Source organism: Pelodiscus sinensis, chromosome 5 (genome assembly GCF_049634645.1).
Source record: "Pelodiscus sinensis isolate JC-2024 chromosome 5, ASM4963464v1, whole genome shotgun sequence".
In the NCBI taxonomy this organism is placed as follows: Eukaryota; Metazoa; Chordata; order Testudines; family Trionychidae; genus Pelodiscus; species Pelodiscus sinensis.
The window spans coordinates 84,788,137-84,815,012 of record NC_134715.1 but is presented as its reverse complement, the minus strand read 5'-3'; the positions used below and the strand labels follow the sequence as shown (position 1 = coordinate 84,815,012).

Below are 26,876 nucleotides of genomic sequence, written 5' to 3'. Positions count from 1 at the left end.
CCTGGTTTCAAGTGGCCAATTAGGAAAAATGGCTTTGAACACCAAGTTTCCCACGAAGGGTGCAAAGCATAATTTACACCTGGGAAAATGCAGACAATGGGCACCTCTGGTATGTGATGGGTGAAGATTCCTCTCCTGGGACAGTGCAGGCGTGTCAATTACTGGTACTAGCCATCAGGGCGACGGGAGGCCCCGGGTCATCAGCTAGCCCATTTACTGTCTGGTTTCTGTTTATGGTAGAGTCAGGGACAGGCAGCACACCTGTGTTCCCAGGGCATCAAAGGCTGACTGCCTTTCTCTTGCTCTCTGGGCGGGGGGAGGGGGGAAACAAGATGGGGTTTGTGGAAAAACAAGATGGGGTTTGTGTCTGGCTACAAGCCTGCACTCCCGGTGCGCACGGTGCTGAGGACAGCTCCCTGCGAGGAGAATTGACTGAGGAGGCTGGTGGAGTCGGCACCGGGAGCGTAGGTGCCGATGGAGCTGGCCTTTTAAGAGGCTCCTGCGGTGCCGGCGGCGGCCGAGGCTTGGACGTGCCGGGCGGCTTTTTTGCTGTCGGTGCGCGGGCTGCCCTGGAACCAGAGGCACCCGGCTTCCCTCCTGCACTGCCCCGCGACTGAGGGGCTATTGGCAGGGACTTAGCAGGAGAGGCTCTCTTCCTCTTTGGGGAAGGTACATTCGGGGAAGGAGCCCTCTGCTTTTCCAAAGTGGGGTCTGAGGCAGAGGATCCTATTGAAGTAGAAGGCATCAGTGCCTTGTCAAACAGGATTTCCTTGAGCCGCCGTTCTCGCTCCTTGCGAGCTCTAGTTGTAAGTTTCGCACAATGTACACACTTTTGGGGAATATGTGCCTCCCCAAGGCAGCGAACACAGGCAGAGTGACCATCCGAGAGCGGCATAGACTCTCTGCATATGGAACATTTTTTGAAACCGGGGGAACCCGGCGTTTTAACAGGCTGAGAGGGGTTTGTCTCGTGTCTCTCTCTGTGTTAACTTGTTCTCTTGCTCCCGTTTCTTTACTACTTTTATTCTTACAATTTATTTTCTATTTATATTATATTATTATTATTATTATTTTGGAAGTGAGCCAGCGAGGCTAAAGGCTGCTGTGGCGAGAATGTCGAGAGCCGCGGTTTGAACTATCGGTCTTAAAGATTAAATATATCCGGGTTGTTTTGTTTTCTCCTTTCTTTAAAGAGCAAAGCATTAAAAAGAAGTTATTCTGCAAATCTTTCTTAGACTTTTTGTGAGGTAATGAGGAGATGAGGAGAGTTCCGTCCGCGACCAGGGGCGGATGAGAGGAACTGGCGGGGACCGGGTCGCGCGCGGCTGTTCAAAAGCGCGAAGGCTGCTCGCGCATGCGCGACCCGGTCGATGACAGCTATGGCAAGCTCCGATTCGCGGCGCCGGGACCAGCCCGACACCAGACGTGGAGCACCCACGGGGACTACCCGAAGAAGAACACTCCTGTACTGCTCCCTGACCCCAAATCTGAGCCTACCATACACTGGAACCTCGTCCTGAGCCTCTCACATCCCCAAACTCCTGCACCCCCACATCCTCAGTCTTCTGCCACAATACTTCTGCACCATCCACACACTGCAAATTTGTGTCCTGAGCCCATCATACTCACAACCTCCCTGCCCTGAGCCCCTCACACAATCCAACCTGAACTACTGCACCCTCACATTCACAAGCCTGTGGCTTGCTCAGCACCCCAACTCTCAACCTGACCCCAACACTCCCCTGCCTGGAGCCCCCTCCCCGAGCCAGCATCCCCCTTTTCCACCTCCTCCTGCATCCAAATTCCCTTCCAGAGCTTGCACCTCTCACCCCTTCCCACATCCAAATCCCTCAATCCTACCCCAGAGCCCACACATCCAGTCTCAACCCAGTGAAGGTACAGCTAGACTTCCGCATCCAGGGACACGTTTGTTCTTCCTCTTTTTTTTAACAGACGAGCAAACATGCTCTTTCAGCAACCCCTGTATTCTCCATTCCAAAAGAAGGGGTTTTCTGACATTTGGCCCAGTCTACACAGGCCGAATGTTAGAAGAACCTCTTCCTACAGAAGAATTGAAAAAAAGCGGTTGTGGAGCCGTACCCTGAGAGTGTATAAGGGCTGGGGATAGCAGGTGATGGAGAGGAGGAGAAGAGAGGGCGGGGCTTCAAGGAAGGGGTGGGGTCTTGGGGGAAATGATGGGGTAGATCTTGGCTTGTTCTGACATTCAAAAAGTGATCTTGGGCATAAAAAGGTTGGAGACCACTGCCCTAGAGTCAAGCTGCCAGTCCTGAGAATGCCCATTTCACCATCTAAGATGTCTGCTGGAAACAACTGAAACTGAACATTAAGGTGGCTGGGGCCCAGAATGGAAGCTTTTCAGTCTGTGAAAGATAATTAGAGCTACTTCTTAGAGTAAGGTGTTACATGTAACGAGTTTCTTAGCTTAAGCTTAGCTGGTGTGTTTTGTTTTATTTTGCTTAGTAATTTACTTTGTTTTGTATGCTATTACTTATAACCACTTAAATCCTACTTTTTATACTTAATAAAATCACTGTTGCTTATTAATAAACCCAGTATAAATAATTGTTACTGGGGAAAGGAAGCATATGTGAGTATTTCTCTTTACATAAGAAAGGAGGCAAACAACATGAGTTTACTCTGTATAAAATTTTAGTAAGACAGAATAAGATGGCTTTATCTGGGGTCAAATCCCACTGGGATCATGCACCTGAGTGCTGAGGCAAGTCCCTTTAACTGGGTGTTCCCCAAGCTGAGCCGATCTCAGCGTCTGTATTATCTTTCTGAGGGTTGTGACCCCATCTCTGTGCCAGTGCTGCAGGAGTCCAGAGGGCCTGACTCAGCAGAACAGAGGGTTGAGGAGTGCCCACAAGGACAGGAAAGTAGGATCTATGGTATTTCAGCACATCAAGTGATAGTCATAAGGGTATCTCTGTGACCGAACATTTCACAGATATATTCTGGCAATAAAGAAAAATGTATCTTAAAAACATTTACCCTTATCTGCAAACTAAAATCATCCAGAAGGCAAAGTAATATTTTTCTAACTAACAGCAATAATTTTTAGCAGAACATTTAATTTTCAAATATGTAGTAAGTTTTCTTTCAGTTTATAGGTGGCATTTTTCTTTATCCTATATGTGTGTAACATCCTAAATATATACAGTTAATATGGCAAGAAACATCTTACCATACCTATACATTTCAAGAGCTTTCATATCATCCTCATCAAAGTCATCTTCAGCTTCATTTAGTTCTTTAAGAGTCATTCTTTCATATGGTTTCACTAGAAAGAACAAGATAATTAGTCAGCTTCTGTCCACCAAAAAAACTTAAATTCCTGGACTGTCATTGCTCATTAAAAATGCTGTCATAAGAGCAGAAATCAGGTAAATATTGCATTTTATTAATGTTAGCAGAACTGACTTAAATGGGGCCTGCGTGTTGTGTACTCTTGCCTTAATCTTTGTATTCATGCCCATCAATATGAAAGAAGCTATTTGCATATCTTTGCATAAATATTTGTATAAATATACAACTTAAGTTGCGGCCCTTGGCATGTACTGTGGGTATCATTGTGGCCCCTAGGGCTTACAAAGTTGAGAAGCCCTGATCTATATGCTGTTGCAGCATGGGTAGTATACTGATGGCTAACCAGATTTGCAGCAGTCTGAGTCTGACGAATGAGACTGTTGCCCACACAAAACACTCACACTCTCTAGGGGCACCCACCCTTACCCATTCTTAGGGTTCAGGCAAAACCCTCTCACCGTAGGCACCCACCCTTACCTGTTTCTAGGACTCAGGCACAATCTTTCCAATATAGGCACCCACCCTTACCCTTCTGCAGGCTTATGCGTAACCTTACACTTTGCGGGTTTGTAAGGTTTTTTACAGTGAACGAGCATTACATAGTAATATCCTACTTAATCTCTATTTATTAACAATCATAAAAAAAAAATATGCACACCCCAGGCATACAATGCTCACCACTCCCAATGAGACAGAGGAACTCATCTTGATGGTTAGTGAGATCAGGTCAATCTGGGGGACTTGTTTCAACACGGTGTTATTGGCACAGGTTTGAGATCTGACTGGTCTGACCTTGGAGCTGTGTCCGGGAATTAGTTCCCAACTAACATCCTTTTGGGTCCCAGTTTATATAGTGAAACCTCAGTCCTGCTTAGCTAGACCGTAGCCAATTATTTTAGTAAAATTTTACTAACCAATCATAACATACTATAACAAAATTACCTAATCAATCGTACCTCACCACCTTAGTTGATTTACACCTAGCAAAACTTATTATAAAACAGACAGAAATAAAAACTAGACAGAGATCATATAGACAAACAATATGAAAGTGAGGGCCATAATCACGAAATGAGGAGTCCATAACCTCAACTACTGATAAACAGTTTCTTGCCAGACAAAACACGGTAAACTAAGTTCTCTTTACCCATCTTGAGATCTGTTTCTTTATCTGGTGACAGAGGGTGCCATTAGGACTGTGTCTCTTTCTTAACAGGCTGGTGTGACACTACTTTAATGCAATTTAGATGGAATGTGAGCATGTGACCCCAAGCTTTATAGCTAATGGCTGCTGCTTTTCAATCTGGTGCAGAGGAAGGCTTTCGGCCTTCCAATATGGCTACAGGTCTTCCGATATGGCTACAGAAAACCCATATTGTTATATGACATATGGTTGTGCTGGTGGGAAACTTGGAGAGGGACAGAATCATCTCTGACATGATCAAGAACCGCTGTGCAGTTAGGAATGTCCATGCCCAAGCGGTGTCCAGGATAATTCCTATAAATTCTAACCCCTGAGAGTAGCCTTTTTTCTAAAAAACTTCCCCTGTGTCTAGACTGCAGCCACATTCTTTCAAAAGTAAATCGGAAGAACACGGCAGTTTTTTCGATTGCGATAAACCTCATTTTATGAGGAAAAACATTTTTTTCTAAAATACTCTTTTGAAAAAAAGGTGCTATTGAATGCAAACTGCTTTATTGAAGAGAGCATCTAGACTCTTTCGAAAAAATGGCTCGCTTTTACAAAAAATCTGCTTGTAGTCTAGACGATCTCTTTTGAAAGAGGCTTGTAGTCTAGACATAACACTAACAAATCTGTCCTTGGGTAAGCAGTCCACCTAACTGAGTAAAGATCATCTGGACCATTTGAATTTGACAATCGGTCTGATTGGTCTCTGAGCAGCCAATTGTCCAGGCAGAGGTAGACCTGAATTTGATAGGGACTGCCACTACTGCCATGCATTTGGTGAAGATGTGGGAAGCTGTGAAGAGGCTGAACAAGAGGGCTGTAAATTGATAGTGCACATTTTGTTGGAAATGGAGATATCTTCTGTGAACTGGTCTGATGGCAATGTGGAAGTAAGCATCCTTCATTTGAGTGCAGCATACCAATTTCCTGGATCCAGAGAGGGAATGATGAAGCTCAGAGAGACCATACAGAACTTCTGATTGGCTACAAATGTTTTGAGTTCTCTCGGGTCTGAAACCTCCCCTTTGCCTTTGGGATAAAGAAGTACTTGGAGTAAAATCCCTTGCCTCTGAGTTACCTAAGGAACCTCTGCCACTGCTCCCAAAGCTAGGAACACCTGTGCTGTACTGAGATCACATTTTCATAGGAGCCCCAGATTTCCCTTTTTGTTCCAGTGATTTTGTATTTTTCAAGTAACACAAAGTCTTTGGATTTGGCCAAAACCAGCCAATAGAGAACTCTCCTTATAACAGGAGAAACTCCCACTATCATAAAGCAACTTGAGCTAGCTACTACACTAGCTGCATCTCTGCTACCAATATAAAGGGCATGCTAGGAGCTGGAGGAGGCAGAGTAAGAATGAGGGAGGGACAGGACATAACTGTGCTCCATTCCACAAATGAACGGAGGTAAGAACCCTAGATTAGCAGTTTTCAAACTGTGGGCTGGGACCCCAAAGGTAATAACCCCATTTTAATCAGATTGCAAGGGCTGTCTTAGACTTCCTTGGGCTATGGGCTAAAGCTGAAGTTTGAGCTGCATTATGCAGGACCAAAGCTGAAGACCAAGGGCTTTGGCCCTGGGTGTTATGACTCAGATTACAGGCCCTCAGCCCTTGACTTTCAGCTTTGTTCCCCCCCCCCCCCCCCCCCCCACACACACACACACACAGGGCACACTGAAGCTCAGGCTTTGATCTCCATGCCTAGGGTGGCAGGGTTCAGGCTCAGGCTTCAGTTCCCCCTTCCTGGAGTCATGTAGTAATTTTTGTTTTCAGAGGGGGGTTGCGATGCAATGAAGTTTGAGAACCCCTGGCCTAGATTGCTCTAATTCATGCTAAGAGCTAGCACAGAATCAGAGAACTGTAAATAACTTCCTGACAGCCTCCCAAACCGTATATCAAACAGGGCTGAAAAAGAGGGCAGCACTGAACCCTCTATACTAAGTATCTATACTGGCACTAGCAGATGTGCATATGGATATTCTGAGGCTCCTAAACCTTTGCTTTAGATATACACAGGGCTCGTTGACCCGCAGCAAGCCCTGCTTGCCAGCTGCGCTATCCGGCGATCTTCACATGCGCAGATCACCCGAACCCAGCTCTTCCAGGTAACAATCTACTAGCCGCAGGCAAGTAGATTGTATAATTTGTCGAGCCCTGGGTATACATATTGAATAGATCATAAACTACCCAGACCCCAATCCTGCAAATACTAAAATGTGCTTAACCCTGCACAATGAATAGTCTTATTAAACCTCCTCACACAGAGTTAAACACATGCATAATAGAGACCTAGTTTGCATGCCCACATCTGAGGTAATGAAGAATGAAAATATCTGATATTCCAAACAGTGGACACAACTTCAGGGGGTCTCTTGAAAATTAAGCCCTTATTATTTTGGGTCACATACACTGTGTAAAAATTTGTTTTTAACTTCTGGATACACAAAACACCTGGGGAGTGTTGAGTACTGGAAAGCAGTTATAAGGAGATAACTTTCTGAAACACAGTTCCCTCCAAAAGACTTTCTGATTAGACACCCTTTGTTCTTACCAGCCTGTGTAGGTGGCTAACTGATAGGTAGGTTGTTTGAACATCAATAGTGCTTATGTCACACAGAATGTGTGGTAAAAACTGAAAGCAGATCTTTCCTTTTCCAATGGTGAATAGATGATTTGTCATTGTAGATACAATGTACAATAGTATTTGTTATAAGCGCATATTTATAGTTTATTGTTCTATTATAAGTATCTTATACTGAATAAAGTAACCGTCTCAAATTCAAATAAATTTAAAATAAAAATCAAAACCTATCAAATAAAATAACCAAAATATTCTATTTTTAAGAGTGGAATTACATTAGAGCTTTCGTGTAAGGATAAATGTTTCTGAAAAATCTTCAGATCTTCATATTATGATATATCAAGTGTATAAATTTTGAACTTTACTTACCTTCTGCTTCTTTCTGTAAACGCAAAACCAATTCTTCAGTTTCATCTTTTGGCTTATCTTTTGGAGGTAGAATTCCAAAATCTCTTAATATGTCGTTCCATTCTGTATCTTCATTAGGATCCTATTTTGAAATTATTAAACAAAACAAAAATCACAGGTTCATCTACTCACATATTTTTGTTTAAACAAGAATGTTCCCTTTTTTACTTTGACATATAATACAGGGCATGGCATTACAGTAAAATAGGTCAAAACGATAACCAAGCATGGACAAAGAAAAGACAGTAGTACTCTCATAGACTATTCTATTCAGGAGATCATTTGATATTACAACTTCTGTATTTATAGCTAAGGAGGAAATATTGAAGTCATGAATATTAAATGTAAAATTAAGCTTAGAAAATTGAAAACAAAAATAAATTTCCTTTTAAATCAGTATTAATATTAATAAACCACCATACTATCACAAATTGTTATTTTTTTTATAATATAGCACATGTGAATGTAAAAAAATATGGCAACATCAACAGGATACTCAATAGAAAGAAATTGCTTGCAACTGGACAAAATGATACTTTTATTTAATTGAGATTATCTATGCTATTAGAAGAATCTAATTATAACAATTTATTTTGGAATGATGGAATATCTGAATAGGACAATTGATGAATACCTTCAGATACTGACAAAATATTCACTTACTGTCAAAACAGATTGCTAAATTAGGTAGTTAATTAAAACATGCACATTTGATTCTGATATACTACCTTATTTGTAAATGCTACAAAGGTGTAAGTTAGAAATAAATAGCTCTGTTTTAACATATAAGACAAAAGGTTATACAAAAAGTGCTTCATAAACACTGTTCACTTGAACCAACATAGAATCCCTGGAAAGGAATATGATACCTATGGACAAGAACAGAACACAAGAGCTTTCCTATAATTCTACCTAGTTTTTTGCTTGCTGGGTAAACATAAGTGTGTCAGTCTTAAAACCCCACAACTCAAACGCTAAAATATCTCTCTCTCAAATAGTTTGCCAAGGGTGAAATAGTTCCTTGAGGGTGCAGGGGAATATATACCTAAGAAAGCCCCAAAAGGCAGGAAATGCAACAGTACCGTCACGCAAAAGAAAGAAAGCGGAGTGTCTGAATAGAGAGACTGCACAGAACCTTGAGCACCTTTTCACATCATCTCTAAGCACAGAAGAGTTTTGCAGATTAAGTAGTGGCAGGTGTGTAGTAATAGTCAATGTAACTCTCAGAGAATCTTGTCGGATAAATTAGAGAAGGTCCATAGAAGAGCCATGAGAATGATTAAAAGAAAACATGCCTGACAGTGAGCATTTCAAAAAGCTCAATCTGTTTAAAAACCATAGGCTAATTGATGATTTGGTTACTTTCTGTAATTATCTGCATAGGGAACAAACATTTAATAACAGGTTCTTCAGTATAACAGAGATAGGTATAATATGATACAATAGATGGAAGTTGAAATTAGACAAATTCAGACTGGCAATAGGTGTACATTTTTAATGGTAAGAGTAACTAACCATTTGAACAATGACAACTTTTAACAATGTTTAAATTAAGACTGGATGTTTTTTCTAAAAGGTATGTTCCAAAAATTATTTTGGTGAAGTTCTATGGTCTAGAATTATAGGGCTCATCTAGACTACGCAGAAGATTCGAAAGAGGATATGCAAATTCTATGGAAAGTGAAAGTAATCAAGACACAAGACTTTTTTTCGGCAACCTCCCTTTTTTCCGAAAAGCCGCGTAAACCTAATTTTTTGAGGAAAAGCAGCTTTTCGAAAAAGGGGAAGTTGCCGGAAAAAAACCCGCATCTTGATTACTTTCACTTTCGAAAGCAATATGAGAATTCCTTGGGAATTTGCATATCCTCTTTCGAATCTTCTGCATAGTCTAGATGAGCCCATAGAATACTAGAAGACTTACCTGGTGTTGCCTGGGTCCAGGCTTGCTGGGGGGCTTCCACCTTCCAGCTTCTCCCCAAGGCCAGCCATCCCATTATCTTGTCACAACCAAATAGTGACCTTGCTTTAAGTTATAAGAAGAAACCGCCACAAACCAAATTTGGTGTTTCTAGCTCTTACCATTTAGGAGGAGTTCTTGCACAAATGGACTCTCAAATGGTCAACCAAACATATCTAAAATATATAGTAGAACAAGTCAAAATAGATGATAATAATGGTTCCTTCTGGCCTTGGAATCTAAGGATCAATGAACCCAGACATCTCAGGAGGCTGCAGCCACTATTATAAATCTAGCTCTTGCAAATATCTAGTGCCCAGCCACTAAGTTGAGGGAAAGAATCTATCCCTAATTCCCTTGTATTGGTTCCCATTACAAAGTCTTTGTATTCAGATTTTGTACTAAGAACTACAATTTCACTCTAATAGGTAGCTATGCCACTTGAAAGATCGGTGTTTGTACTTTTCTTCCCCTCTTTGAATTTAGTTGTTTTTTTATGAAGTCTTCCAATTTTGCTAGCAAATTCTATTAACTTTTCATGTGCAGTAGAACTGTAAGTGAGCATTTAAGAATAAATAACATTTCATCTTTCTGCTGCGACTAAAAATCAGTCTGATTCATGATTTCTCAAGTGGGGTCTACAAGCTCACAACAAAAATTAAAGTAAATGGGAAAGTAAATGAGAATTTTTATTCTTGTTGTTGGTATGTATTTCTAAACAAATTCAAGTCCACTTTTTACCTTTAAATACTGACTCACAATGAATCACTGAAAATACTAGTGTTTCATTTCTATTCTATAATCACACTTTCTCCACAAAATTTCTAGTATTGTAGGAAAAATTACAATAATATTTCAGAACAGAACAAAGGCCTGGTCTATACTAGGACTTTACATCGCTTTTAGCCCCATCCATCGATTTTCTAAGTGATGTGTCCACACTACTAAGACTGTCGCATTACCACAGAAATTGATTTAAGTACTCCTGCTTTTCATAAGGAGTAACACTATTCCCAACGTTGCTCAATTGAATTTAAACTAGTGTAGATGCAGTGTTGCCAGAAAGTTGACTCTATTGGCCTCTTGGAGGCCTCACACAGCTTTCCATTCTGGCCAGAACCTACACCTCTACTGATCTCCCACTGAGCTAAAAAAGGCATCTTTTGGAAAAGGCAGGAGTTCCTAAAAATGTGGGCATCATGCATCTTTCCTGACCATCCCACGTAGATGTCGGTGAAATGGCTATTGTGTTCCACGAGCATCTGCAGCACCACAGAGAAGTACACCTTGCGATTGAGGTACTCTGTGGAAAAGTGTCCGCAGGTGACCATGGACCAAAAGGCACGAGCACACTGTCGCTCCTTTATCTCACATGAGGAAGGAGGGACTAGATGAGTGCTTAATGAGATGCTGTTGACATGAGCCCCACTAGCCACCCTCTGCAGAAGTTTGGGCTCAGAGGACACCATGAGCATAGCCCAGAACTCAAAGCTGACCACAGTGCCTTACTCTCTGAGTCAACAGTAGGCTCCCTAATGGGGACACACTACTTGAGACTACATTTCATTCTTCTTTGCAGTGAGGACATAGACCTCCAACTTGGCAAAATTGGGTGGTAGAAAATCAATCATTTAAGATTCAACATTATTTTGTAGTGTAGACCAGTGCTCACTGACTGGACGAGACTAATTAATCACCTGTGAAGCTGTGCTGCCGCACAGCTTAGAGGGAACACTGATGTACACGTGCCCAAAACATTTTGGGCAATTTAGGTTATAACCTATGGAGACATAATAAAAGGGTATTCAATAACGAGCCAAATAATGCAGCTTTACCTAGAGAGGGAAGGAAAACAGCAGGCCTACAAGAATGAGCCATAATGTGAGAGCAGGGAAGGGCTAAGCTTGGGTGGCATCACCCCCTACTCTCAAAACTGCAGAGGCACATACATAAACTTTGAAAGATTATAGTTTCCATCAGTAAACATAGATTTTACTGAACACACAAATTAACAAAAGTTTCCATCAATAACAGAAATTTACAGATAAACAAAGTAAGTTCTCAAGCAACATTTTTCTAATTAGAGTCTATAGGTATTTACTTGTACATTCTGATGTGATGCTGACAATCGGTATTTTAATGGTTATCAAGCTTTAACTTTTTGATTCTCAATCTCTACAGTCAACAAATATTTGTCTGACCACTACCCATAACATCCACAACTGTGAAAATTTAAACTGATTAAAACAGAAGAGTGCTTAAAATAAACATTTATATTATCCTTCTAAATTATAAAAACAAAAACAAAATCTGTCAAGCCTACACACGTAGAAAAGGTTACTTACCTTGTAACTGTTGTTCTTCGAGCTGTGTTGCTCATGTCCATTTCAGTTAGGTGTGTGCTCGTTGCATGCATGGATCTCCGGGTTTTTTTTCCCCTTAGCAGTATCCGTCAGGCCAGCCAGGGAGCCCCTTGGAGTGGTGCCAGTATACCGGTGCATATATGCCCCTGCTGGCCCTCCACCCCCTCAGTTCAGAAGAATGGGAGGTAGATATCCTGTGACATGTGAAAATATAACACTACCTTGGGTAGAAATGACAGATGAGACCTAAGCCTAACCTTGTCTTTGAAAAATATTGTATATGGGGGCTCAGAAGTGAGGGCCCTTAGGGTACGTCTAGACTACATGCCTCTGGCGACAGAGGCATGTAGATTAGACTACCCGGCATAGGAAAATGAAGCGGCGATTTGAACAATCGCCGCTTCATTTAAATTTACATGGTTGCCGCGCTGAGCCGATCAGCTGTTTGTCGGCTCAGCACGGTAGTCTGGACGTTCTGCGGTTGACATCAAAGGCATTTGTCGACCTCCCAGGTATGCCTCCTGGGATGAGGCATACCTGGGAGGTCGACAAATGCCTTTGATGTCGACCGCGGAACGGTCGATTATTTAAATCGCCGCTTCATTTTCCTATGCCGGGTAGTCTAATCTACATGCCTCTGTCGCCAGAGGCATGTAGTCTAGACATACCCCTAGTTCTGATACCCTTCTGGCCAACATGACGGCCACCAAGAACACCACCTTCCACGAAAGGTGTTTCAAGAAGCAAGTGTCTAAGGGTTCAAAGGGAGGGCTCATAAGCCTTGTGAGGACCAAATTAATATCCCACGTTGGTAGTGGCTGTCTTACATGTAGGTATAGCCTGTCTGCACCCTTGAGGAATCGTTTGACTAATGTATTTACAAACACTGACCTACTCCCTTCACCTGGGTGGAAGGCTACTATAGCAGCTAGGTATATCCTTAAGGATGAGGTTGATAGCCCCTGCTGATGGAGGTGGAGGAGATAGTCTAGGATAATAGGTATAGGGGCCCTAAGATGGTCGATCCCAGCCGCACTCAGCCACAGGGAGAAACGTCTCCATTTGGCTTCATAAGTAGCCCTGGTCGAAGGTTTCCTTCTCTCCACCAGGACTCTCCTGACCTCCTCTGAGCAAAGTTGCTTCTGGCCCGCTAACCACGGAGGTTCCAGGCCACCAGATGGAGGGATGGGAGGTTTAGGTGCCATAACCTCCCCTCCCACAGATTCTGTGTGATCAGGTCCGGGACTAGCAGTAGTACAAAGGGCTCTTCCACCGCCATGTCCACGAGCATGGGGTACAAGTGCTGGCACGGCCACACTGGGGCTATTAGAATGACCTCCACCGCCCATCTCCTGATCAGCAGGACTACCTTGTGTAGAAGGGGAAAGGGTGGGAATGCATACAGGAGTTGTCTGGGCCAATGCACCAGTAAGGCATCTCCTAATGAGCCCATCCCTAGTCCCAGATATGAACAGTAACTCGGGCATTTGGAGTTCCCTTGGGAGGCAAAACAGGTCTAAAAGGAGATAACCTCACTTCTGGAAAACAACAGCTTGCAAGATATCTCTCCTGATAGCCCATTCGTGGGTTTTGAATGATCTGCTGCGCTTGTCTGCTGGCACATTCTGGTTCCTCGTGAGGTAAGATGCCTCCAAGTGAATCTGGTGTGCGATGCACAGATTCCATAGCAGGAGGGCCTCCTTGCACAGGGGAGAGGAATGAGCTCCACCTTGCCCTCCAGGTAAGGTAGGAACGTTAGGCAGGCCAGTCTGACTGCCCTGAAACCTTTGACATTTATATGTAGTCTGCGTTCATTGTGGGACGACATTCCTTGGGTCCTGAGGTTCACGAGATGGGCCCCCCATCTGACATCTGATGCATCCATCACCAGTCACACTGATGGAATTTGCCTGGTGAATGGACACCACCTGTTCTTGGAGCCATCAACTAAGAGACTGAAAGACATCCTCTGGTACCGTGAGGAGCTCGTCCAGTGGTGTGTGGGCTGGGTTGTGGAGTGAGGCCAGCCACACTTAAAGTTGTCATACCAGTAGTCTGGTATGTTGTACTACAAAGTTACATGCCTCCATGTGACCTAGTAATCTCATACAAGTGCGGGCCGTCATAAGCGGCACAGCCCTGAGGCCTTCTATAATCGCTCTGATAACCATGAACATGGCCCTTGGCAGTGATGCTCTCGCAACTGTGGAGTCCAGGTGTGCCCCAATAAAGACTTGCCTTGTGTGCGGTTGAGTGTAGACTTCTAGTTTACGAGGAGATCCAGTTTGTAGAATAAATTTCTGATAAAGCCTATGTGTGCCATTACTAGACTTCTGGACGACCCCCTGATCAACCAGTCATCAAAGTAGGGGAACTTGAATTCTGTGTTGCCTCAGGAATGCAGCCACGGCCACCATACATTTGGTAAATCTCCTAGGGGCCATAGAAAGACCAAATGGTAGCACCGTGAACTGAAAATGGTGTTTGCCCAACATAAACCTGAGGAATTTTCTGTGGGCTGTGATGATTGAAATGTGGAAATACATATCCTTGAAGTCAAAGGTGGCATACCAGTCTCCTTTTTCTAGGGATGGAATGATGGAGGCGAGAGTTACCATTCTGAAGCTTACATTCCTCACATAGGAGTTTAGGTTCCTTAGGTCCAGGATGGGATGCAGACCTCCCTTGGACTTGGGGATCAAAAAATATCTGGAGTAAAACCCCTTCCCTTTAAAACCCATTGGAACAGGTTCTACAGCCCCCAATAACAACAGGGTCAACACTTCCTGCTCAAGCAGGGTCTCGTGAGAGAGGTCCCTAAAGAGGGACGGGAAGAGGTGGGTGGGACAGAAAGGGAATAGCATATCCCTTTTCTACTAGGCCAAGAACCCAATGGTCCGAGGTAATTTTAGACCAGGCCGGGAGGAAATGGGAAAGCCAGGACCCAAACGGTGGGGATATAATGGAGGCTGGGATGCAGTCCTCAAGCGTGATTTCAAAAGGATGCTTTTGGTTGATGGTTAGAGGGCTGGGTGGGCCCTCTTTCAGGGTCTGACCTAGACCTCCTATGCCTATTCCTGTTGGTGTTGCCATTGAAATTGTATCCCCTCCTCCTGCCTCTGTCTGGTCTAAAGGGTTGTTGGAAGGGTCTCTGGGCCTGCCTAGGGGGCAGAGGCCTATGTTGAGGGGCCATGGTATGAATCCCTAGAGATTTAAGAGTGGCCCTAGAATCTTTAAGGATATGCAGCCGTTAATCGGTTTGCTCCGAGAATAATCCTGTGTCCTCAAATGGTAGGTCCTGCAGGGTGGTCTGGACTTCAGGTGGTATCCCCGATACCTGCAGCCAAGCACTACATATCATGACCGCCCCCGTGGCCATCGTATGAGCAGCCGAATTGGCAGCATCCAATCCGGTCTAGAGTGCTGTGCGGGATACTACTATACCCTCTTCCAGCAAGGCCTCAAATTCTTGCCTCTCCTCTTGTCTTGTCCATTGCTGATGGCGTGTTATATGCGTATCTGCTTAGCATAACCTGTTGGTTTGCGATTCGGAGTTGGAGCCTCCCTGTCACGTAGGTTTTCCTGCCCAGAAGGTCTAACTTTTTCGATTCCTTGTTTTTCAGTGTGGGACCTGGAGGGCCTTGTCTCTCTCTGGACCACAAGCGAGCCTGGTGCTGGATGGGAATAGAGGTGTTCGTGATTTAGCTACGGGATGAAGTATTGCTTCTCTACCCCTTTTTTGGCTAGGAGGGATGGAGGCCGAGGTGTACCGTAGAGTCTTTGCTAACTTGGACACCGTCTTATTCAGTGGCAGTGCCACCTTCGCTGGAGTGTCCGCTGTAAGAATGTCAACTATGGGGTCCACGTCCTCAGTTATCTCTTCTGCCTGAACACCTAAGATTAGTTGCCATCTGACGGAATACGTCTTGATGTGCCCTAGCATCCATGGCTGGCATTGCGGGGGCTGGGTCGGCCAGAGCTTCGTCCGGTGACAACGATGAGGAATCCCCTTGAGGGGGAGGGACCTGCTGCTGCTCCGTGGTTACCAGTGGGGGAGCTTGTGGGACCCCTTGTTGGCCTTGCATTGATCTGGCCACCTTTGTGTAGGCCGAATGACCCGCTTCCGACTCTGGTGGTCTGGTTAACAGTGTTGCCGATGGAGCACCCCTGGGTTGTGCTGGGACTGAAGCATGTCCTACTTGCTGTTGTCCTTGGGCCTGGTGGTATGCCCAGGGTATCCAGAAGGGCCACTGCTGGTTAGGTTGCCACTGTGTTGGCCATGATTGGAGGGAAGTTGAGCTGTGACGCCTAGATCAGTATGATGATTGAGACTGGTGCCAGGATCCTGATCTGTAAGACCAGTGCCCTGAGTGTGCTGATTCGGCCTCTGACTCAGAAGAGTATTCAGAAGCCGATCAGGGTGGTGCCATCAACGGTATCGGTGAGCAGCAAGATGACATGTAGTTGGAGGCAAAACCGGCGCCAACCTCAGTACAGGCGCCACACCTGGGGCTGTCCTTGGTTGCCCTGATGGTGCATGAGTCTCTGGTGCCAGAGGTGGTGACCTACACCCATGACCAAACCGGGCCCTTGGGCCACGGTGAGTTCCATCAACTGCTGTGCCGTGTCAAAAGCCTCTGGCGTAGACAGCTGATGGAGCTCCTCGATTTCCGGATCGGATACTGGACCCTCCGTATGCTTTGTGCTCAACCGGTGCCTATGCGGCTCGAGAGCATGATGGAGAGGGTCCTCAGCAAGGTGCCAATCCTTCTGGCGCACCTTCTGGCCACATCTCACTGGGGACCTTCCCCTATGCTTCTTCCTTGAGTGCACCGGTGATTGACATTGGTACCTCGATGACAAAGGTCTTGTTGGTGCGAGTTGTCTTGGTGCCGACAGGTCTCCAAGTGATGATGGTGTGCTATGGACGCTCAGTACTGCATCTGGTGCCATCGGTTGGCGAGCTGACTCCATTTATAGGAGCTTCTGGCAGGAGTCATGTTCCCGCTTCGTTCTGGGGCTTGAAGCTTCTACAGATCTGGCAACTATCTATATGGTGACATTCCCCGAAGCACTTCAAACAAGTGTCATGTGGGTCACCGCAAGGCATTGGCTTCATGAACTTCAAATACTGTTTGAAGCCATGTGACCCCGGCATTACCTTCCCCAGACATAAGAGAAAAATTGGTGAATCCGCACTGAGTAACGCTAAATCCCCACTGAGAGTAACACTAAACTAATCACAATGAATTAAACTAATGGTTATGCAAACACTAAGGGAAGAACAATTAGAGAATCGCTCCAGCTACCGTCATGGGCTGTAAGAAGGAACTGAGCAGGTGGAGGGCCAGCAGGGGCATATATGCATCGGTATACTGGCGCTACTCCAGGGGGCTCCCTGGCTGGCCCGACGGGTACTGCCAAGGGAAAAAAGCTCCGGAGATCCGTGCACGCGGCACACACACACCTAACTGGAATGGACATGAGCAAGCACTCAAAGAAGAATAATCTGTTCACATCTGGATGGTCACAAATGAGTTCAGAAAAGGGCCTGAGGAGAGTTGTTCTCTCTGGCTATGTCTACACAGCAGCATTATTTCAGAATAACTGGCATTATTCCGAAATAACACAGTACATGTCTAAACAGTAACCAGTTATTTCGACATAATGTTGAAATAATGTTAAGCTGGAGGACTTCTTACTCCAATTCCTGTAATCCTCATTTTACAAGGAGTAAGGAAAGTCAGAGGAAGAATGCTCTAACTTAGACTTCCTGCTGTGTAAACAGCACCAAAAGTTGAAATAAGCTATTTTGACTTAAGCTACGCAATTGATGTGAGACATGCCCTCTAGTATTACTTCCCATAGAGTTTCCCCAAGACACTCCAGGTGTGGAAAGCAACCTGGTACAATGTGTTCCAACTCCTTGTGGGGTTTGCAATTTGTGTTGACAATAGTAGAGATGAATGCACTCTGAAAGCCATTTGGAGATTCTCTGCTTAGATGTAGTTTCTCCTTTAGATCTCTGCAAAGCTGAAAGAGTTTTGATTCTTTTCTGAATGGTTTGGACCATTTGACGTAAAAAACTAGTTTCCTTCTGGCATCAGTCACCGCAGCTCACAGCCAGTGCCAGACAAAAATGGGACAGGGGGTGGGGCCCTGCTGGCTGAGAGCTATCACATCAGGGGTACTAATGGGACCAGCAGGGGGAGTGACCTGCCCCCCATGTGCTGCATCTTAGCTCACCTCCAGTCTTGCACACCCACCCCCATCATCAGCCACTGGACCACCCACTCACCACTGGTGGTCAGGTGGCTGGCAAGCAGGATCCAGACAGCAGCAGGACTTACTAGTATTGACGGGGAGTTGGGAGGCAAGGGAGGCAGAAAATACAGGATAATTTGTCTTTAAAAACATAAGAACAGCCATTCTGGGTCAGCCCAATGGTCCATCTAGCCCAGTATCCTGTCTGCCAAAAGTGGACAATACCAGATGCCCAAGAGGGAGGGAACACAACAGGTAATCCTCACTTTCTCCCTCTCCTGTCACCCATTTCCAGACAAATAGAGGTTAGGGATACCATTCCTATCCATCCTGGCTAGCAGCCATTGATGGACCTAACCTCCATGAATCTATCTAGCTCTTTTTTGAACCCTGCTGAAGTTCTATTCTTCACCACATCCTCTGGAAAGGAGTTCCAGAGGTTGACTATGCACTGAGAGAAGAAACCCTTCCTTTTGTTTGTTTTAAACCTGCTGCCTATTAATTTCATTAAGTTCTTATATTGTGGGAATAAGTAAATCACTTTTCCTTAATCACTTTTTCTATACCAGTCATGATTTTATAGACCTCTATCATATCCCCCCTTAGTCTCCTCTTTTCTAAGATGAAAAGTTCAATTCTCTTTAATCCCGTGGTCCCCAACACGGTGCCCGCGGGCGCCATGGCGCCTGCGGGGGCACTTGCATGCGCCTGCCAGGTGCTCGGGGCTGGCTTGGCCCCGGGCACATGGTGCGGCACTTGCGGGGAGCGTGGGCCCCGGGCGCGCGGCGCTTGCAGGGGAAGGGGGAAGTCCCGGCCCCGGGCATGCGGCGCTTGCAGGGGGAAGGGGGAAGCCCCGGCCCTGGGCGCGCGGCGCTTGCAGGGGGGAGGGGGAAGCCCTGGCCCTGGGCGCGCGGCGCTTGCAGGGGGGAGGGGGAAGCGCCGGCTCCGGGCGTGCAGCGCTTGCGGGGTGCTTGCGGGGGGGGGCATCGGCCCCGGGCATGTGGCTATGGGGGGGGTCCCCAGCCCCGGGCAAGAGGCTATGGGGGGGGCCGCCCCCGGGCGCGCAAGTGTCCTCGCCCCCTGGCACCCGGCGGGCGAACGGTCACGCCCCCTGGCGCCCGACAACCTCAAAAGGTTGGGGACCACTGCTTTAATCTCTCTTCATATGGGACCCATTTCAAACCCCTAATCATTTTTGTTGCCCTTTTCTGAACCTTTTCCAATGTCAATATATCTTTTTTGAGATGAGGTGACCACATCTGTATGTAGTATTCACTATGTGGGCATGCCATGGTTTTATAGAGGCAATAAGATATTTTCTTATTCTCTATCTATTTTTAAATGATTCCTAACATTCTATTTTCTTTTTTGACCACCGCTGCACATTGAATGGATGTTTTCAGAGAACTATCCACAATCCTCCAAGATCTTTCTCTTGAGTAGCTGTAGTCAAATCAGTCCCCATCAAGTGGGCAGGAGGCTGCAAACAGGGGAGTATAAGAGGGAGAGCAAGAGATCCCACTGTTGAACAGACTACCAGGTGAGCATAGTAGCTTTTGGTGTGAGTGATTTTGCTTAACTGTTTGAATTTTGATTCTGATTTCAGGTGATTTCTGTTTTAGTTACTGTTGCAGTGGGGATGGTGTGTCTGGAGTGTTTGATCCTTCGTTCCTTTGATCAGCCTCAAGATCAGCCTTCCTCATGTGACTAACGAGGGGGTAGGCTTGACCTAGATGAGCAGGCTTTAAAAGCCAGAGGCAGAGTGACTAGGGGAGCAAAGCAGACGGGGAGTTTAAGAGGGAGATTGAAAGAGGGAGGCCTATTGTGGTCAAGAACACCCGCAACACCTGTACCAGCACTGCTTCTCTCTCCTCCGCCTGCCTCTGTAGCCAGACAGACCATCTGACCATGGATGCCTCTATCCAGATCCTGATGTGGTTTTGCAAGGACTGTGGCTTGCAATTCTCACTTACAGAAATACAGGCGGGGGGAGAAACCATCCAATGTGAAAGGTGCCTGCTGGTAAAATCTCTCAGAAGCAGGTGCGAGAGCTAGAGGAGGTGACTAGGCAGAGGAACATCCGAATCCACGAGCAATTCCTGGACAGTATTCATGTGGAGACAGCTGAGGTAGCTGTCTCACTACACAAGACTGCTGACACAGCGCTGGTAGAGGAGGAGATGACTGAGAGGGGACATTGGCAACTGGTCACTTCTAGCAGCAGGCAGTGCTCCAACCCTCTCACCGTGGTACTTGGAAACCATTATGCTCTTCTTGATTCAGGAGATAAGGAATCACTCTCCACAGCTGAGCAGGAGAAGCCTCGTACCCCCAAAGCTGGGTTTGCTGCCACCACTGCGAGGAAGAAATGTGAGGTAGTGGTGGTCAGAGACTCTCTTCTGAGGGAAACAGAGGCGCCCATCTGTCGCCCTGACATGTCATCTTGGGATGTATGCTGCCTCCCGGGGCCCCATATCCGAGATGTTACAGAGGCATTGTCGAGGATTAACTGGCCCTCTGACCACTCATCCATGTGGGCAATAATAATACTGCAAGGTGTGACACTGAGCAATCAAGAGTGACTACAAGGCTCTAGGAGTATGGGTGAAGGAGTCTGGAGTGCAGGTGGTGTTCTCTTCAGTCCTTCCTGTCAAAGGTAGGGGCCCAGGCAGAGACAGGTGCATTCTGGAGGCGAATGCCTAGCTGCGAAGATAGTGTCGCCAGGAGAGCTTCCTCGACCACAGGATGATATTCCAAGGAGGACTGCTAAGCAGGGATGAAGTTCAGCTTTCGAGGAAGGGGAAGACCGTATTAGAATGCAGACTGGCTAACCTAGTGAGGAGGGATTTAAACTAGGCTACATGGGGGCAGGTGACCAAAGCCCACAGGTAAGTAAAGAACATGGGAAACCTGGGAGATGGGCCAGAAATGGGAGGGAGCGTGGCCTATAATAGGAGAGAAAAAGGAGGGACAAGGCAGAATTGGGAGGCAAGATCAAATCAGTATCTTATTTGCCTATATACAAATGCAAGAAGTATGGGTAATAAGCAGGAAGCACTTGAAGTGCTAATAAACAAACACAACTATGACATCGTTGGTATCACAGAGACTTGATGGGATAATACACACAGTTGGAATATAAGTATAGAAGGGTACAGCTTACTCAGGAAGATAGGCAGGGAAAAAAGGGAGGTGGTGTTGCCTTATATATTAAAAATGTATATACTTGGACTGAGGTGCAGATGGACACAGAAGACAGATGTGTTGAGAGTCTCTGGGTCAGGCAAAAAGGGATAGTAAACAAGGGTGATGTCATGCTAGAGGCACTGACACTTTGAAACCTCAAGGCAGCTGCACAGCTGATCCATGGATCAGCTGTGCAGTGGGCTGCCACTTTAAAACGACGCCTCTGCATGATTTAAAGGGGCAGCCGTGGAACCCGGGGTCAGCTGGGGAGTCCCCAGCTGACCCCAGGGTCCTAGTTACATGCAGCGTAGCATGGAGTCCAGGGTCAGCGGGGGACTATGACTTCCCGCTAGGACTTCCCACTGGCCCTGGGCTGTATGCAGAGTTCCTCGTTCCTCCTTTGAAATGTACAAGAGCCCCAGCAGAGGCTCTTGTATGTTTTGAAGGAGAAATGTGGAAGTGCCTATTGACTAGTTGATGAAAATTCCCTTGACTAGTTGACTAGTTAATTAACCACATTTTAACATCCTTAGGAATGAGTACTGCAGAAAGGGACCTAGGGGTCAGAGTGGACCTCAAGCTAAATATGAGACAACAGTATGATGCTGTTGCAAAAAAACCAAACATGATTCTGGGATGCATTAACTGGAGTGTTGTGAGCAAGACACGAGAAGTCATTCTTCTGCTCTACTCTATGCTGATTAGGTCTCAACTGGAGTATTGTGTCCAGTTCTGGGCACCACGTTTCAAGAAAGATGAAGAAATTGGAGAAGGTCCAGAGAAGACCAACAAGAATTAAAGGTCTAGAGACCATGACCTATGAAAGAAGACTGAAAGAACTGGGCTTGTTTAGTCTGGAAGCAGAAGACTGAGAAGGGACATGATAGCAGTTTTCAGTTATCTAAAAGGGTGTCATGAGGAGGAGGGAGAAAAATTGTTCTCCTTGGCCTCTGAGGATAGGACAAGAACCAATGGGCTTAAATTGCAGCAATGGAGGTTTAGGTTGGACATTAGGAAAAACTTCCTAACTGTCAAGGTGGCTAAACATTGGAATAAATTGCCTAGGGAGGTTGTAGAATTCCCCATATCTAGAGATATTTAAGAGCAGGTGAGATAGACATCTATTGGGGATGGTCTAGATGGCACTGTGTCCTGCCATGAGGACATGGGACTAGACTCGATGACCTCTCAAGGTCCCTTCCAGTTCCAGTGTTCTATATTTTATGTATAGTTGGGATTATTTTTTCCAATGTGTATTACTTTACATTTATCAATATTACATTTCATTTTCCATTTTGTTGCCCAACCACTTAGTTTGGTAAGAACTTTAAGCTCTTCATAGTCTGCTTTGGTCTTAACTATTTTGAGCAGTTTGGTATCATCTGCAAATTTTGCCACCTCACTATTTACCCCTTTCTCTAGATCATTTATAAATAAGTTGAATAGGTTTGGTCCCAGTTCAGACCCTTTGGGGACCTGCAGGAGGGCTTTAAATATGGGACATCTTGTTACAGTTATCTAAATATACTAGAATTGTGAAAAAGATTTGGGGGATCATGAGAGCCCATACGACACTATCTTGTTACGATAGGGATCTTGTCCCAATACAAATTGGAGAAACCGCATGTGTAATGGATGTATGGCAGGGGTGGGCAATAATTTTTGAGGGGGGCCACTCCAAAACTTTGATCAGTAGTCAAGGGCAGCACTCTTCCATGATATTAATGGAGGAGGTGTGGAGCTTGGGATGGAGGTTGAGTGCAGAAGGAAGCTCTGGAGAAAGGAATGGGTTGTAGGAGGAAAAGTGGAGTCTGGGAGGGTACGTCTACACTACATTCCTCTTTCGAGAGCAGAATGCAAATGCAGCTGAGCAAAATTGCAAATGAAGCGTGGATTTGAATTTCCCATGCTTCATTTGCATAATCGCATCCGGCCGCTATTTCGAAATACCCTATTTTGAAATTAAAAAACCACAGTCTAGACGTGGTTATTTTGAAAGAAACCCCTTCTTTCGAAATAACCCTTACTCCTTAAAAAATGAGGTTTAAGGGTAATTTTGAAAGAAGGGTTTTCTTTCGAAATAACCACGTCTAGACTGTTTCTTTTTTCGAAATAGGGTATTTCGAAATAGCGCCTGGATGCTATTATGCAAATGAAGCATGGAAAAATTCAAACCCACGCTTCATTTGCAATTTCGCTCAGCTGCATTTGCATTCCTCTCTCAAAAGAGGAATGCAGTGTAGACATACCCGGAGGGAGTTTGGGTGAAGATGGGGGTTGTAACCTGGGGCAGGGTATTGGAGTGCAGGAGGAGGATGCAGAAGAGAGTATGGGTACAGGACAAGATTCTGACCTAGAGGAGAGAAACAGGATGGGGTATGGATGTAGGAGTGAGGTGTAGGAATGCAGGGGTTTGGGTTGTGACCTGGGTAAGGAGATTGGAGTAAAGAGTCCACGAGGGAGTATGGGTGTAGGAGTGGAGGTGCAGAAGGTTTGGGTTGTGACTTAGTGCAGGGCTGCAGGAGGGGGAGCAGAGGGTTGGGAAAAGGGAGGAGTTGGGGTGCCAGAGTCAGGCTCTAGCCAGAAGGCATTTACCTAGGGGACTCCCAGTCAGCAGGACCCTCAGGCTGGCTCCCTGTGTTCCACGCCACTCAGTGTGGCTGGCTGAAGAGGCCATATATTCTCTGCACACTGAGCACCCTGGGGAAGAGGGAGCCTCCACATAATGTCCATGCTGCAAGAACCTCCCAGGCAGTTCCCATTGGCTGATTTCTGGCCAATGGGAGATATAAGAGTGTGCTGAGGGGCAAGGGCAAAGCACAGAGCCCCACCTCACTCTGGCATGCAGAGTAAAGACTGCCCCTACAAATAGCTGCTTTGAGTGATGCACAGGGCACAGAAAGTAGGGAGCCTGCCCGAGGCTCCTGCGGAGCAGCGTGCCAGATCTAATGGCTTGGTGTGCCGAATCTGGCCCACAGGCTGTATTTTGCTTGTCTCTGCTGTATGGTGATATGAAAGGATGCATCTTGCAGGTCAAGGGCCAAGAAATAGTACCCTCATTTTAGTACTGGAATTACTGTTGCTAAAGTACCCATCCTGAACTGTTGTATTTTAATTTATTAATTTGGGTTTCTCAAGTCAAGAAAAGCTTCCAACCCTCAGTCTTCTTCTGGGTTAATGAGAAAATAAGCCCTTCCCCTCAGTGTAGTACTGGTACTGGTTTAAATTTTGGGAGATGGTCTACTTCATGTCTCAGAAGGTGCTTGTGAGAAGGATTCCTGAAAAGGGATGGGGCTAATGGTTAAGGTTGGTTAACTACAGGCAGTCCCCGGGTTACGTACAAGATAGGGTCTGTAGGTTTGTTCTTAAGCTGAATTTGTATGTAAGTCGGAACTTACACATATTTTGCGGGGAAGCGGGGAGCTGGAGTTAGGTGGAAAAGACCCTGATTCTCATACAACTTCCTTATTCTAAGAAAAACACATACTGTTTTGATATGAAGGTTTTTTTGGTTGATATTTTAATTAAAAATTGATCATAAGTTTCAGTGTTTCATGCTATATCCAAATCTTCCTTTTGGAGTACGTGAAAGATCCCAGTTATTCATTTAATAGTCAGAATCTTTGTTTTTTATAACTAAAAAAAGTTTATTCACTGTTCCAAACAGAATTTGCTACAGATGGTTCAGTGAAATGGGTATTAAGTGTAATCAATAGTCATTGGAGAGCACAGTGAAATATTGATACAATCAAAGCTGTTGTTGTATTCTGCTGAGCAGAAAATGGAAATCCCTTCCTGTGAAGTGTGTGTGTGAATTTATCCGCAGGATTAATTTTAAAGAAAAATTCTGTGTTGGGAACAGGAGTTTAGCCACAGGTGGGTCCTCATTGTCCACTCACCCACTTTGCAACCAGACCCATCCCCTTGGGGCTTACCCTGCTCCGCTCCAGCCAGGGTATGGGGTTGGGGCTTATCCCCTCTTCCCTTCTGTCCTGCTCCTCCCCATTCTTGCCCACCCACACCACTGGATAATTTTTCAGCTTCACCTCTGCCAGGTTGGAAGGGACTTGTTAATTTCACGTGACGCTAACAAGATACTTGCAGCTCTAGTGCTGAAGAGGGAAAGAGCTGTTGCTCCCAAGGTGGGGACTGTAACACAATGGGTCTCACTGCCTGCTGCTCCTGCTGTTCCCTAGGAAATTAATTTTTCCGCTCTGGGGTGCCCCCTTTTGGCTGGTGTCTTGTTCCCCCCAGCAGACCCGCGTCCTCCGCGGCGAGAAAAGCTGCTCCACACCTCCCTGGTCTGCTGGGGGGGGGGGGGGGCGCTAGCTCCGCGTCTCCCTGGACTGCTGGGGGGGGGGGGGCGCTAGCTCCGCGTCTCCCTGGACTGCTGGGGGGGAAGTGCCCCCTGCGCCGCCGGAGGTGGCGACAGTGGAGGAGGCACCCCACACCAGCTGCGCCCCCCCATTTGTAACTAGGGATCCGACATAAGTCGGATTGATGTAACCCGGGGACTGCCTGTATATGCCTCAAGCTTACAGGTCCCTACTAGGGTGCACCTCTTGTTACTCTGCAAGTCAAAAACAAGACTGGAATAGACTGAGTGACTTTGAGGATAGTGTTGTCAGGCAGTGAATGGGTCCAGTTACCATAGTGAATGGGTCCAGTTACCATAGGCAAGAATCCATATAACTAGAGGCAGTAGATAACTAGGAGCCTCATAGTGCTCCGTTCCCTGATAACCATTACACCCAACTCCTCTGGCCAGTCACTGCTTCAACACCTTCTTGCAACTTCTCCCCACCACCTCCTGATCTTTGTGACACTCCCTCCCCAGTGCCAGTTTGCCTGACTTGAACTGTAGCTTCCACGCACTGGCAAATCTGCTCCCACCCCTCTGTGCACACCACTCATATTGCTGCACAGCTTCACATCTTGCTCGGCAGCCCCCTGCCTCCCCCATTGCATCGTCACAGCGCTGCTGCCGGCCTGGCAGCCCCTCGCCTGACAGTTCACAGCGCCCCCATCCCCGCCCCATCCCCGCTGTAAGTGTAAGGGGCCTGCACGTCCCACAGCTCCCTCCCCTTCACGAAGCTCCCAGTCTCACTTTCGCATGGGGCGGCTCCCAGCCCCACCCCTGCGCCCTCCCCGTCCTACCCCAGGTCAGCTCACATCTCTCCCACCCCTCCCCTGCCCGCTCCAGCTGGGCTCACCCCCCACTCTCCCCAGTTCTCCGGCAGTGTCAGAGGCGGGCTCTGCTTGCTGCCCGCATCCCCTCACCTGCATGGCACGCGCTCTCTCCACCGATGCAGCTGGATCGACTCACGGCGCGGGTCGTGTCAGGGCTGGCCCCTGCGGACGGAGGGGCGGGGGCCACGTGCACTGTCCCTGTCGCAGGGCAGACCTTTCCCCCACCTGGGCTGCCGCTTAGCCCCTGAATGTGAAGCAACCGCCAGGCCGGGCCGTTATTTGCCGTCTTAGAACGGCCTCTGCTTAGACACAGAGGAGTGGGCGGAGCCATGAGAACGACCACTTGCGCATTCAAATCACTGTAGTCTTGGTACTGGTTCTGCCGCAGCGGCCGTTAGCACCTC

General features: G+C 46.3%; 1 protein-coding gene across 1 annotated transcript in view; it reads right to left on the bottom strand.

Moving 5' to 3' along the window:
* The window catches only part of PDCL2 (phosducin like 2), a 40,241-nt gene extending 13,521 nt beyond the window's left edge, over positions 1-26,720 (bottom strand). Inside the window, exons 1-3 of the mRNA XM_075930397.1 lie at positions 26,563-26,720; positions 7,474-7,594; positions 3,214-3,304 (exon numbers count right to left, since the gene is read on the bottom strand). Of these exons, the coding sequence (XP_075786512.1) occupies positions 3,214-3,304; positions 7,474-7,594; positions 26,563-26,568 (218 nt within the window). The 5' untranslated portion in view covers positions 26,569-26,720. The remainder of the gene's footprint in view (positions 1-3,213; positions 3,305-7,473; positions 7,595-26,562) is intronic.
* Positions 26,721-26,876: the final 156 nt, after the last annotated feature.